General features: G+C 41.3%; 3 protein-coding genes and 1 long non-coding RNA gene across 5 annotated transcripts in view; 2 read left to right on the forward strand and 2 right to left on the reverse strand.

Annotated features, from left to right (window-relative positions):
- Positions 1-14,114, forward strand: part of LOC148156088 (NLR family CARD domain-containing protein 3-like) — a 434,099-nt gene that overhangs the window by 218,536 nt on the left and 201,449 nt on the right. The gene's annotated exons all lie outside the window — the stretch shown is intronic.
- LOC148156098 (uncharacterized) overlaps positions 1-14,114 on the reverse strand; it is a 369,453-nt gene that overhangs the window by 130,557 nt on the left and 224,782 nt on the right. The gene's annotated exons all lie outside the window — the stretch shown is intronic.
- Positions 3,559-4,492, forward strand: LOC148156107 (tripartite motif-containing protein 16-like; the record flags this gene model as incomplete). The annotated part of the gene is made up of 1 exon (XM_088011321.1): positions 3,559-4,492. A coding segment is annotated over one exon (555 nt), but the record flags the coding sequence as incomplete, so codon positions are not given.
- On the reverse strand, positions 5,602-7,491 carry LOC148156108 (endogenous retrovirus group V member 2 Env polyprotein-like). The gene is given in 1 exon segment (XM_088010624.1): positions 5,602-7,491. A coding segment is annotated over 1 exon segment (1,422 nt). The 5' UTR covers positions 7,024-7,491.

A 14,114-nucleotide genomic window follows, 5' to 3' on the forward strand; every position in this document is an offset into this window, starting at 1 on the left:
TATGATGGCTCCTGTCAATCAATTCAGTGGGTTTGTCGCCATTTGTCCCGAAGTAAACAGTAAACATCCCTTACCTGGTGGACAACGTTTCTGAGTCTACCATGCGCTGCGGTCATAGAGGTTTGGTGGAAACAATCAGAACAAAATGTAAAAGTTGTCAGTGGGGAGCAGAAGGCAGCTTTACACAGAGCATTAGATGGTGGAGTGGACTTTATTCCATTTTCAGAACTGGAGTCTGGAAATATGTAAAAGAGAATAAATGGCTGCAGCCGATCTGAGAACAGCTGAACACAGATCGACGGGATTAAAACACCTGATTGGATGAAGGTTTTGTCATCATTACATCATTGGTGTGAACAGTAGCGGGTTAAACAGCTGTCCAACCGGGTTCAGCTCTTCAGTTCGCCAAAACACACACACACACACCCACGCACACACACACATGTTTGTTTTGCTATCTTTGTGGGGACTTTCCATTGACTTCCATTCATTTCTACTAATTTCTACAGCCTAAACCTTACCTTTACCCTTTTCCTAACCCTAACCATCACATACCTAACCCTAACCCTAACCAAAACTCAATTCATACCTTAGCCCTAACTCTGACCCCTGACCCAAAAACAGGGTTTCCCCTCGTGGGGACCAGGCTCAGGTCCCCACGAGGAGCGATTGGTCCCCACAACGTAGCATTTGTCAGGAAAATCGTCCCCACAAGGTATTACAAACACACACACACACACACACACACACACACACACACACACACACACACACACACACACACACACCGGAGACCCGCCCGAACCGGACACGGTAAAAAGCTCTGCAGGATCCGACCGCTCTTAGAACTACGGGAGGATTCAAACTCCGCTCTTCATTTTTACCTTATAGAAAAAGCGCCAAGCTGCCAAATTCACTAAAGTAAACTGACCAATCAGATTCAGGCTTTGTGCGCACCTCCACGGACTCACACAGACTCGCTACGTTTGGACACAATAGATCTTTTTTCTCCTAAATGTTAAAAGTAAAAAAATCTAAAATGATTCTTTTCTGTTTCACTTAAAGGAAAATCTCAAGGTAAACATGCAGCTGCGGCTTCCTGTGTTCAGCTACTGTTAAAAGTCCTAAATACGCTCAATAGAACTATGGGGAAGACAGATAGATATGACAAAAACCACGACTGGTAAATATTTGGAATATTAAAATAATAATAATAAAATAGATGTCAAATGTCCTCCAGCAATGCCAGTTTAGAGCAGCAGGACAACCTAGTGGATCATCACGTTACGGCGCAGCAGCGCTTGGATGCTGCGGGTCTAAAACCAAAAGGCAGCAGATTATATTTGCTGTTCCACAAACTGAGCGGGAAAGAGATGATATGTGTGGGACAGATGACCAGTCAGACTGCTGACAATATTTTATATTAAAACAAAATGAAAAACAACATTAACTTTAATGTGCTTGTTATTTAGCAGACAAAATGAATTTCAACAGAGACCTGAAAACCATCAGTAGCATCGATATTTATGGCTCCTGATGGCTGATTGGCATCTGGAAGAGCAAAGAGGAAAAACAAAACAAATTCACACAATTATTTTTTGATCTGAGCCAAAATGATCTGCTCTGGGCAAAGTGTGGGTGAGCATTTGGTCCGACCCGTAAACGGACATGATGGGCCCGATCTCTTTTTCTGTTTTTCATCCCAACGTCATTAGAAAGAAAACATCGTCACAGCTCTATAGATGGGGACAAATACAGAAATCTCATTTAATCTTTAGGCAGAACTGGTTCAGACCTGGACTGGATCAGAGTCAAAGCCTTTTTTCAGATGTCAGACCGGTTCCTGATCCCAACCCGACCCGAAGCTGCCGCATGTGGTGAACCTTTGGATCCCTGTTATGATCTGGAGCCTCAGATTTGGTCCTCAGTGCTGGAGGTTTTATCTGTACCTCTGTCTGCATAGAAACACAGAGAGATGTCAGTCGGACTGTCAGAGTTGTGTGCAGCCTGTAAATGTCTGGCGGGACCAGCGGACAAGCAGGGCCGTAAAGTGGGGGGGCCAATGGGCCCCTGGCCCCCCCTATTCCGGCGCCTATGGCTCAATGTTCTCATCTTCTCATCATGTGATGAATTGTGTGTCTGCAGCTTATCAGGCTGTTTGGTCTCAGAGGAAGGCTGTGCTTCTCTGGCCTCAGCTCTGACCTTTAACCCCTCCCATCTGAAAGAGTTGGACCTGAGCTACAATCATCCAGGAGACTCAGGAGTGAAGCTGCTGTCGGCTGGACTGAAGGATCCAGACTGGAGACTGGAAGCTCTCAGGTATGGAGGAACCTGCTGCAGGAGCAGAGAAGGTCTGATAGAGGAGGAAGAGGAGAAACGTCTTTAGTCTGATGGGAAACATTTAGTTTGAAGAGAAATATTTAGTTTGATCATTAAATATTTAGATCTGGAGGCAGAGATCATTACCCAGTTTTCTGGAATATTCTCCTGACTAAGAACGGCTCACAAGGAAAATGAAAGAGTGGGATGGATTTAATAGAGTTTAATAGGGACTCTGACTAAATGAATCAAAGTGAAGTTCAGTTAGATTTCCATGATGATCTACTGATGACAGAAAGGACTTTAAAACAATATTTGATGGAGCTCCAGACCAATCAGCCCCAAGGAGCAAAGATGAGAAGAAAAGTAACTCCATGTTGGTCAGATGGATGTTTAAAAGTTCAGAGAGAGAAATAAAGATTTTGAACTAAACTCACAAGTGTGTATAGCGCCACCTGGTGGTGCTGGTTGGTAGAGGAAGTGCTGAAAGGTTGGAGGTGTTTGTCAGAGGTGTGTGATGATGGAAGCCTCTCCCTGGTTTGTGAGTCTGAGCTCAGAGATCAAATGTTTGGTTCTTGTTGAACTCTTTGTTGAATGTGATGCAGCTTCTCCTTTTTAATGTTTGTATTTCTGGATATTCCAGTGAGGCCACAGCAGGTTTTCAGCAGCAGGTTGTTTAGTGTTTCATTCCTTCATCTGTGTGTGGGAGTGTGGATGGAGCAGGTATCCAGGTGTTGATCAGAGTTTAGATTGATTGGATTTTAATGCTGATTATTAAATCAGGTTGAGCTTCCAGAAATGTTTCCTTAGTTTCCTGATGTCCTTTTAGGCTTCAGTGAGTTTCTTCAGGTTGTTACTGAGGGATTTCCTTTCTCCTCTCTGTTGGAGCTTTTCCTGTGTTTGGAGAAATGAGTTGTGCTGCAGCAGCACCAACTGTCCTTCCTACATCCACTGCAGTTTGCAATCCAGATGTTGGACTGTTCCTGTCTCAGTGGAGGACAATGTGTGTCTGAGAGACATGTAATGTCCATGTTTGCTGCTGAAAGAGACTGATGGTCTGACCCCCCTCCTCCTTTCAGGGTGGAGCCTGCTGGAGGCCCATTCTTGACACCAGGTCTGAGGAAGTGTAAGTGTGTTTTTCATCTGATTCATGACAACAAAGCAGCTCACATTCAACCATCTTCAAACTGTCACATCACTCATTCAGGATCATCATCAAAGATCAATAAATGATCAATAACTGCAGCTGGATTGTGTTTGTTCTCTCCATCAGATTCCTGTCAACTCACCATCGACACAAACACAGTGAGCAGAAAACTCAAACTGTCTGAAGACAACAGGAAGGTGACATTAGTGAAGAAGCTTCAGTCATATCCTGATCATCCAGACAGATTTGATTTCTGGAATCAGCTGCTGTGTAGAACTGGTCTGACTGGTCGCTGTTACTGGGAGGTCGAGTGGAGAGGAGGAGTTTATATATCAGTGAGTTACAGAAGAATCAGGAGGAAAGGAAACAGTGGAGACTGTGTGTTTGGATGGAATGATCATTCCTGGAGTCTGAGATGCTCTAATGATGGTTACTCTGTCTATCACAATAACATAGAAACTCGTCTCTCCTCCTCCGTCTCTAACAGAGTATCAGTGTATGTGGACTGTCCTGCTGGCATTCTGTCCTTCTACAGAGTCTCCTCTGACTCACTGATCCTCCTCCACACCTTCAACACTACATTCACTGAACCTCTGATTCCTGGATTCTGGATCAGTTCTGGTTCCTCTTCAGTGTTTCTTTGCTGATTTGAGTCTAAAGATTTTCCTCCTGTCAGAGAAACTCTCTCACTGTTGAACAGATAGTTCATCTCTACAATCTATTTCTTGGTGAAACTTTTCTGATTGAGTCCTTGGAAATTTTTTCTTCTTCCAGTCCTTTAAAGATGGAAGCTGGGATTATTCCAGGATTATTCCAGGATTATTCCAGGATCCTCATGTTTTCCTGTTTGTTTCCAGTCAAAGCTTCACACTGAATATCAAGATGTTGTTTCTCTTATTTTTTCCTTTCATTCATCAGATTTCATTGAAATGTTGATCAGTTTTTCTCTCTGAACATTTTCTGTTTCTGTCGGCTCCTATTTTTCTAAACTCGTCAGATTTGAATATTAAATCTTCCTTTTGTTTATTTGCTGCAGTTTTTCTTCGTGTGCTTTAGAGAAATAAAAACATTTTTTCTTCTTCTGCATTTTGTTCATTTGCTGCTCATTCTGTTCTTTTCCTGTTCAAATTTAAATATTTGCATTATAAACTTAAATATGCAGAATTAGTAGTTTGAACAAATTCAGGCATTTATAGCTGCAGTGTGTAACTTTTATTAAAAATGTTTTTTACATATTTGTGAAAAATGTTACCGTGTCATGACTGTATGGCATCAGACAGATAAAATATGAACAGATCAAACTCCTCCATGAGCTGCTATTGAGGTTTGAAGAATTACACCTGATAGGTACTTTTTCTCAAACCTATATAAGAGAACCACAGACAACGTATATGAATTTTATGACAAAGCTTTTGCAAAAGGAGAAGTCTCTGGTAGCAGCTTTCCGAGCCGTTCACAGAGCGTTCTGGTCTGCTTCCGCGTGAGCCCCTGTTTTATTGTCAAAGAAAAACAGCCAAGGGGGGCAGTCAGGAAAAACAACAGAGGTCGTAAAACTTCTAACCCAAACAACTAGCAACCCAGTTCCAGGTGTGATATCTGATCTACGGTCTGAGCTCGGTTCAAATCTCGGTCAAATTGTCAATAAAACAAAATACGACTTCATACAGGCAGTTCCTAAATTAGGAGGTATTCTGGTTGATAAGAAACACAGAGTTAACTGTTTCACATGAAGATGAACAGACAATCCTGACCTCCAGGTCAGCTCATACACACATAAGGAAGAGAACACTTTAAACAGAACGATCTATAGACTGCATGTGAACTAAAGTAATAACAAAATGATACCGAAAATTCTCTAACATTCCCCCCCTTTTTATCATTTTACTATGTGTGTAAACTTTATGCAAAAGCCAAGCATAGAAAGGAAAATAAAAGAAAATAAAAGAACCAATAAATGTAAGATTTTTTTTCTAATCTAAACAGAAAATACACAATGAATAAATGGAATATAATAAAATAATTAAAAAATAAAAGAAACAGCAAAAAATCAAATCCAGTTTTCTTATCACTAACACGACTTGTTTTCACATTTTGGTGTAGGAGTCATTCAGCAAATGAATTCATCTGTTTATTGATTACAGAACTTCATCATTGTTCAGAAAATCGTCAGAAACTCGAAACAAGTCATCTTCAGTTGTCTCATAAGATGCCTTTGCCAGCTGATAGTTGACAATAGTTTTGTTAATTGTTTTAAACATCATATTTCGTAGACAAGGAATAATGCAACCCATAAAAAGACAGAACAGGACTAAAACAATCAGAATAGGTGTCATGAGCTTTAACAGTAAAGTCCACCATGGTCCAGAAGTAAGCCATGAAAACAAATCAAAAGAGGGTGAGCCGCGTGTTCCACTCTCCACATATTATTGTTTTAGATCTTTCAGCTCATATAGAGTATCAGAAATAGTTCCTCCAGTTCATGTTTCGTCAGGAACAAAAGTACAGCACGTTGGGCCAATGATTTTGCAAACTCCTCCCTGAGGGGCAGTGAGGAAGTCCAGGACAACACGATTTTGCATAACCATGTTTCTCAGTTCAGTCAGTTCTTTCATGGTGCCATTGGCCAGCTGGTATGTGATGTTGATTAGCCGCAGTAATCCGTACCGGTTTATCTCAACGTGGTCCCGAATCTCACCTATTCCAACCCACGGAAACAGGCTTTGCATGAATTTTTCTCCGCCGTTCCAAATCCTGAATTCCCATGGAACTCCAGTATGTGTTGTGAGGCCTCCCCATCTTTTGACCTCTGGCATAACTGTTCGTTCGTAGCGGGTGCGTAGATCATTTTGTGCTTTCCTGATGAACGCAATCGGGTTGATTAAAGGAACCACAGCACACAGTCCTCCCCAATTTTTCGGCAAGAACATGTATGCTTCATTCCCGCATATGAAGTACCAGTCTGCCAACATCCGTGAGCCATAATCTCCTGGTACTATGGCGCTGCACAGTGTTGTCTCCTGTCGCCTCTTTGTCTTATGCGTGATGTTGAAACTCCTCTCCTGAAGCAGGTTGTCACAGTCTGGGTTGTCCTTCCAGACTTTGCAGCCTGGGGTCGCCCTCTGACCCCTGCAGGCGATGCAGTTGATGTGATCCGGTGTTGTTTCGCAGTAGGTGTAAACTTTGTTACACAGGTTCCAAGGTAGCATCCCAAAAGAAACGTGTCCGTTGTTGTAAACACAGCTCCTCAGAGATCCTGGTTTGGCTCCTGCTAACGAAATGGTCTCTGGTATTTTCCATGTGGCTTTTGGAAACGGTGGAAACGGAAGTACGTCATCCTCAAATGAACAGTTCATAGATCCAAAAAGTCCTTTTGTGGCATCTCCTGTCCGAAGTAGAACAGAATAATCCTTTTTGCACCATTTGCAGTTTCTTCTTTTCATGGGGACGCTGAGTCGTGATTGTGTGCTCAGGCCATAGAGACACATCTGTTTGTCATCAGTGATGCTCTCTGGGTGCAGACCTGAGTTGTGTGTGGCGATTGGTAGCTGCGCACACATAGCAGTTCACCTTGTTCTCCTCGTGAGCAGTCCTGTTCATCAGCTGCCACTACAGGTTGGTGCTGTAGTCATGTGGGTGGAAAGTGAGGTCACTTCCTCCTCCAAACATCAGACATGCTGCAGTCACAGCGCAGTAGAAGATCCATCTGGCATGTGGAGTCTCCATTGCTGCTCGGCGCGCAGAGATGTCAGAACCCCCAAACTAAAGAGTGAGGATGTGTCGAGTTTCTTCACTGGCGTTGAGACGAACCGCCCTATTGGTCAGGAACCCCTTTGAAGCCAGCCTTTCCCCCACTCGGGATTAGGGATCCAACACTCTCTGCAGCTTGCAGTGACTGAGATGTATCCAGCTGGGTCTTTCAGCAATCTTTACAGCTGTTGGTATGGTCATCAGCACTTGGAACGGTCCTTCCCACCGTGGACTCGTCCAGTTCTTTCGTTTGATGACCTTTATGTAGACCCAGTCACCTGGCTTGATGGGGGTGGTTTCCTATAGAGGAGGACAGTCAAACGGCAGTAAATTCACTCTGGATACTTCCTTCAGTTTAAGAGTCCTGATCATATAGTCTGCTAATGTCTGTTCTTCATCAGCTTTCTGTAAGTCAGGAGCAAACAGAGGCAATCTGTAAGCTCTCCCATGAAATATTTTAAAAGGTGTTAGACCATCAGCTGTTGGGGTGATCCTCATATAGAGCTTCACCAAGTCTAAGCATTCTGGCCAGGGTCGGCCAGTGTCTGCCATGCATTTTCTTAATCTGCTTTTCACAGTACCATTTGTTCAGCCCTGTGCTCTGAAGGTGATAGGCACAGTGGTTTTTCAATGTCATTCCCAAGTGAGTAGCCAGGTTTTGTATCACTTGTCACTGTAAGCAGTCTGTGGAATACCGTGTGTTGGGATAATAGTTTTGCAGATAGCCTTAGCTACCGTCAAAGCATCTGCATGCTTTGCTGGAACTATTTCAACCCATTTAGAAAAAGCATCAATCATCATCTAACAGTATTTGTTAACTCAAAAGTTCATAACAAAAAAAACCTTTTATGTAAGAATTTAGTAGTTATATAGTATTACCTCACCATTTTCCCTTTTCCCCTGTTAATTCTCAGTATTCAGCCACGCCCTTAACTCCTCCCAACTCCAGCAGACTGACTACTGACCAGCTCTCCGTCTCACGGGTCCGAAAAGACTCTAATTCCCGGGTATTACCGCAATTTAGAATTTAGAGAACTTTTATTTAAGCTGGGCGCGAGAAGGATTCGTCTAAGCTCTGACTACCTTCATCCAGACGTTATGCCCAGCTTCAGTTCATGACTCAGACATTGGAGTAGCCCCGCCGATGTCCGAACTCATAAACCACATCTGTTAACAGTAGCTCCTTCCCTGTAATTAACGTGCACTTGGTAACCGGCTTAGATAATTTTAGTGACTAGGAATAAGTCCCAGGGACATTATTTATCTGAACTAAAGAACTTACGAAGCCACCCTAAGTTACTAGGACCATAAGCATTGATTTTACAATGATCAGAGAAATTAAATCTAGATGACTCAATTAATTTAACTGTCCACAACATCAAATTAGACTTTAGTAATTTTATTAGCAAGCTTAAGCAAGGGAAAAGACATACAGCATCTCAATTGAAAAAATTAAGAAATTAAAACTTTTAAGAATTTCTAGAAATTACTCCTACTTCTAACCCTACACTGTGTCTTAATCTAAATAGAGGCTTTGGGGGAGGCAGTATTACTCGAACCCAGATGCAGAGACGATCTTGGCAGCAGAAAACTTTAACGTCCATGGTTGGAGTCCTGTCTTTGTCTTGGCAGAGTCCTTTCAGAATAAATCCAAAGTTGAACTGGTGAGAATCCTCTCTGAACTCAGTTCTTTATCCACAAAAGATCTTGGTATATTCCCCATGTCCACTGCAGCATCGTTGTAATCCTTTGGGTTGAGTCCAGGGCCACAGTCGAATCAGAGTCCCGGGTTGTGGGTAAACGGATCTTGTTCCTTCCTTGTGCAGCGAGCAGTCGTCCCGGGGTGTCATCACGCAGCCCTCCGTTGATTCTGCTTCTCCATGTGTGCTCGACTCGAACGCTGCGGAACAAAGAACCTCGAACCTTCTGCGTGGTGTCTTTTTATTTTCTCGGCATCCACACACTTTCTTTCCTCATGGACGTTTTTACTTGACGTCAACTGCTCTTTGGTTAGCCTCAGACTACAGTTGAACTTTATTTCTCCTGAGCTGCACTTTCAGTTCCCTGTCTGAATTCTGCACCTGTTTCCTCCGTACTGACTGCTAGGACAGATGATCTCATATCCATCACCATCTTGGAGACATGATATCTGTTCTAATGACCTAATGTCTTGGTCACCTCTGCTCTCCTTTCGGTTCCTCTTTTCCTGTTACATGACTCTCTTTCTGTCTGACTATGATTTTTTATGATTAAATAGAAAAAAGTAGAATTAAAGCAAAGTTTGCAGGACACTATAACAACACACACAACCAGATTAATTTTTTTACCGTCTGACTCTACTGTTGGGTCTTGATGTCACCTGTGTAATCAGCTTTAAAGATAACTTTATTTATTGTTATTATTAAACTAAAATCTCCAGCATGGGGAAGTGGGATGAGCTCGACTTATCTCGACACCCCCCTTTTCACACATGGCATTGCACATGTGTCACAATCACTTAAGCTTCAAATAAAGTCTTTGGGAGGATTAATATTTAATTCAGGTGAACTCACAGGTTTATATTTTAGCAGACACGTCTTTTAATTGCAGGTTTATCTTTTGGTTTTTCTTTGTTAAACTCAGCAACTTTCAACATTTCTATTTAATTTCCCTAAAATAAAAATGTCCATTTTTAATTTAAACCAAATCAGAAAAATCTTGAATTAGAGGATTTGAATTTATTGACTATCAAATCTAGATTAAAATGTTTTAGACTTAAATCTAGAAAATGTTGCTTTTATTCACAATCATCAATTTTTAGTAGCCATTTATATCTACCAAGTTGCTCAAAGTCTCAGACTTTCACTTAACCTTGCATTTCAGACAAGTTAACAACGTATGTTTTTTATTTTTAAAATTAAATGGTCAATAATTTCATCCGTTACTCAATTTTGTAGTAACATGTCTCTCTTCTCATAATAAATGTCATTCATTCCAATATGAAAAATCCCACAAAAACAATCGATTTGTAGATTCTTTATAGAATTAAACTCTTAAATTAAATCTTTCAGTTAAATTCAATTAAATATTTCATAATATTTCAACACTGCAATATCAATTGTTTTCAACGCTTAGAGATGTTTAATTTAGTTCCAAACTAGTATCTCTTTTAAAGGAAAAAAAATAAAGAAATGAAAATAAAACATTTGAAAATCATTATTAGCTTTGAATCTGTAATAATTTTTAGTTGGTGTAATTTAGCCATATCACGCCATCAGTTTTTTTTCCCTTCTTTCTTAGCTTTTAGTCATTACAGTTTTTTCCTTCACAGTTTCCCAACCTATGGCTCGTGGGCCCTAAGAGGATCACTGGTCCTTCTGTTAAGGACTGAGTTAACGGGTACAAAATGAACGATTTTATCTAACATTGTACCTAAAGACCTTCAAAATGTTCTTTTCTGGGTAAATAATTCCTGTTGGAGCCTATTAAGAACTAGATAAATTTATGCTTTGCTAAATTAATTTCCACAGACTTAATGACAAATTAATGGTAGCTCAATTTTGTATATTCAATTATGTATGTATTTAATTGTTCCTTTTTTAGACCCTCCTCCTTGTCAGTCAGCAGCGGGCGGTGATTATCAGGCACAAACAGCTGTTGGGGCTGAGCTGATTGTTTTGACAAAGGAGTGAGGAGCGAAATGATCTTTGTACCGCAAATTAAGTTTTTTTTGTAGAAGTCAACTCGGAGATTACTTTTTGTTATAGTTGTAAGTAAAAGAAACCTTTTGGAAACAAGAAAGGAGTCTCCGCGAGTGCTTTATTTGCTTGAGCGAGTCGAAACCCTCCTCCTGGGCTGCTCTGGCATTTTTTGCCTTTTGGATATTTTGAAATGCGAGAGTGGACCTGACAAGTACAAAGATCTTCAACGACAACTTGAAGAACAAAGGCAAAGTTGTGGGATCCACCCGATCACTCACGGAGGAACAAAGAAAGCCGCCAGCGGGCCGTGAGTAAAATCAGCTGATCGAGCTTATGAATGAAAGCGCAGCTGCGCTGTAGAGGAACAATCGATCACCACAGAAAGCAAAGTTGTGGATTTTGGAAAAGTATCGCAACAAAAAGAGGATTGTGTGATCATTGACAATGTCTGACCCAGATATCCCGCCTGCGTCTGAGGACATATTAAGGGTGCGCGTCCTCTCGCGCAGAGCCAGATTGGGAGCCTGCACTAGAAAGATTAATGAAATAAAGACTTTGATGACGGATGCGGGAAATGTTGATACAGTTAATGATTCAGTACAAGCATTTAAGGAAGCTGTGGATGAGTTTAAAAATGCTCATAATTTGGTTCAAGAGCTCTTATCAGAGGAAGAAAAGGAAGATGATTACACTGACTGGTTTGAGCCTCGAATAACTAATTTAGATTATTTTTTGAAGGATGTTGAAACATGGAAAAAAGACATTTTACAATCAACAATCAGGCCATTAGACAGCATATCTAATGTATCAAAGAAATCAAAGTCATCCTCTTCCTCTGGATCATTACCATCTAGGACTTCCTCTGTCTCTTCAGAGTTAAAAAAGGCTAGAGCAGAACAGGCTGCTGCACTGGCACGAGTTGCTGCCTTGAAAGAAAAGCATGCTTTGCAAATGGAGGAAGCAAAATTGAAGTTAAAGATGGAGCAAATTGAGCTAGAAGCTGAGCTTGCAGCATCAACAGCTAAAATAAAAACCTTACAAAGTGATGAGGTGGACCAGAAACCATCTTCAGGTGATGGCATGAATGAATACTACAGCTCTCATCAAGAACCAGACTCAATGGAGGGCCGCGTGGAGTTTATGCAGCTAGGTGCTATACCAAAAACTCCACTTCAACAGACCATTTTTGGGAGACTCAAATCTTCTCCCAAGAGTTTAAGCACAGGAGAGAACAAAACTCAAAATAAGAATCCCACTGAAAGTGAAACTTATGATCATAATGCATCGCAAACTGCACGGGTTTATCCAGATGTGGCTGTTACTGCTGATAATGAAAATCTGAATGTTGTCATTCAAAGACAAAATGACATAGCAGAACTTATTGTCAACCACCAAAACCTGTCGTTACCTCCGAGAAATATCCCTGTGTTTGATGGTAACCCGTTAGAATACCAATCGTTTGTTCATGCATTTGAACAACTAATCGAAGACAAGACTAAAAATGATAAAGACAGACTGTATTATTTAGAACAATTTACATCTGGTTTGCCAAGAGATTTGGTTCGCAGCTGTTTACATATGGAAGGAAGTAGAGGCTACAGAGAAGCTAAACAACTATTAAAGGAACACTTTGGAAATGAAATTAAAGTTTCTGGAGCTTATTTGGATAAAGCATTGAACTGGACAGCGATAAAAGCTGAGGATGGAAAAATGCTGTATGCATATGCAATGTATTTGAGGGGATGTTGTAATGCAATGCAAGATTTACAGTATTTAGAGGAACTTGAAATTCCATCTAATTTAAGGCTGCTAGCATCCAAGCTACCTTACAAACTGCGAGAAAGATGGCGAACCACAGCTTATGAAATACAACAAAAAACTGGCAGGAGAGTCAGATTTAAACATTTTGTTGAGTTTGTGGAAAACCACGCCAATATGCTTTTGGATCCGTTGTTTGGAGACCTTCAAGACCAAACAGCTACCAAAAAACCATTCCCAAGGGGTAAAGGTGAATTAAAATCGATAAGAGGTAAAAACAGCAGCTTTGCAACTTCAATAGTTACAGAGAAGACAGGATGTGCTGCAAAGCAAGCAGTTTTGACTCCACTACCGCCTGAAACCACACCCAGGCTCATCATGCCTTACTGTGGATTCTGCCAGGGTAAACACAACTTAACTGACTGTCTGCGTTTTAAAACAGAGTCACATGACAGTAAAGTTGAATTTTTGAGAAGTCACGGATACTGTTTTGGCTGCCTACTAAAAGGTCATTTAAGCAAAAATTGTAAGCGTAGGCTAATGTGTCAAGTGTGTCAAATGAGACATCCAACAGTACTCCATATCGTAAATGCAAAAGTTTCAAAGCAAGACAGTCGAACTGAGTCTGAAGAAACTCCCATAAGCAGTGCTCTGGTTTCAGCAGGCGGTGGAACCGGGGCCGGGAGAGAATGTGCACTTGCAATAGTTCCCGTCCGAGTTAAGGTGGCAAAAGGGGATAAATACATTCAGACCTATGCTTTCCTTGATCCGGGCAGCACAGCGACGTTTTGTACTGAAAGCTTGATGAACCGGCTAAATTTGAAGGGACGCAAAGCAGAGATACTTCTGCGAACAATGGGACAGGAAAGGCCTGCAGGGACCTATGAGGTCAGAGGACTAGAGGTGGGAGACTTGGAGGGCTGTACATATTTGGACCTGCCAAAGGTTTACACACAGGATAAAATACCTGTCTCAAAAGAAAACATCATCACTCAAGCTGATCTGGAGAGGTGGCCTCATCTCAGAGGTGTCCATTTAAGGAAAATTGAGGCAGACATTGAACTCCTCATTGGTACTAATGTTCCTCGAGCGTTAGAGCCGTGGAAAATTATAAACAGTCATGAGAATGGACCGTACGCAGTGGAAACAGTTCTTGGATGGGTTGTAACTGGACCACTTAGTGTTGATAGTACCACAGAATATGTTGGGCCTATTGCAGTGTCAAGTAACAGAATTTCCGTTACTGAATTGAAGGATTTGCTCACCAAACAATATAACCAGGATTTCTCAGAGAACATGTATGATGAGAAAAATGAGATGTCGGTTGAGGATAAGTGTTTTATGAAGATTGCTTCTGAGTCATCATATATTAAAGACGGACACTATCACTTACCACTTCCTTTCCGAAATAAAGACAAAGTCATGCCTGATAACTATAAAATAGTTAAGGAACGCACACTGCA

This window comes from Poecilia mexicana, unplaced genomic scaffold, assembly GCF_051168715.1.
Source record: "Poecilia mexicana isolate PSO_F unplaced genomic scaffold, ASM5116871v1 scaffold_12, whole genome shotgun sequence".
In the NCBI taxonomy this organism is placed as follows: domain Eukaryota; kingdom Metazoa; phylum Chordata; class Actinopteri; order Cyprinodontiformes; family Poeciliidae; genus Poecilia; species Poecilia mexicana.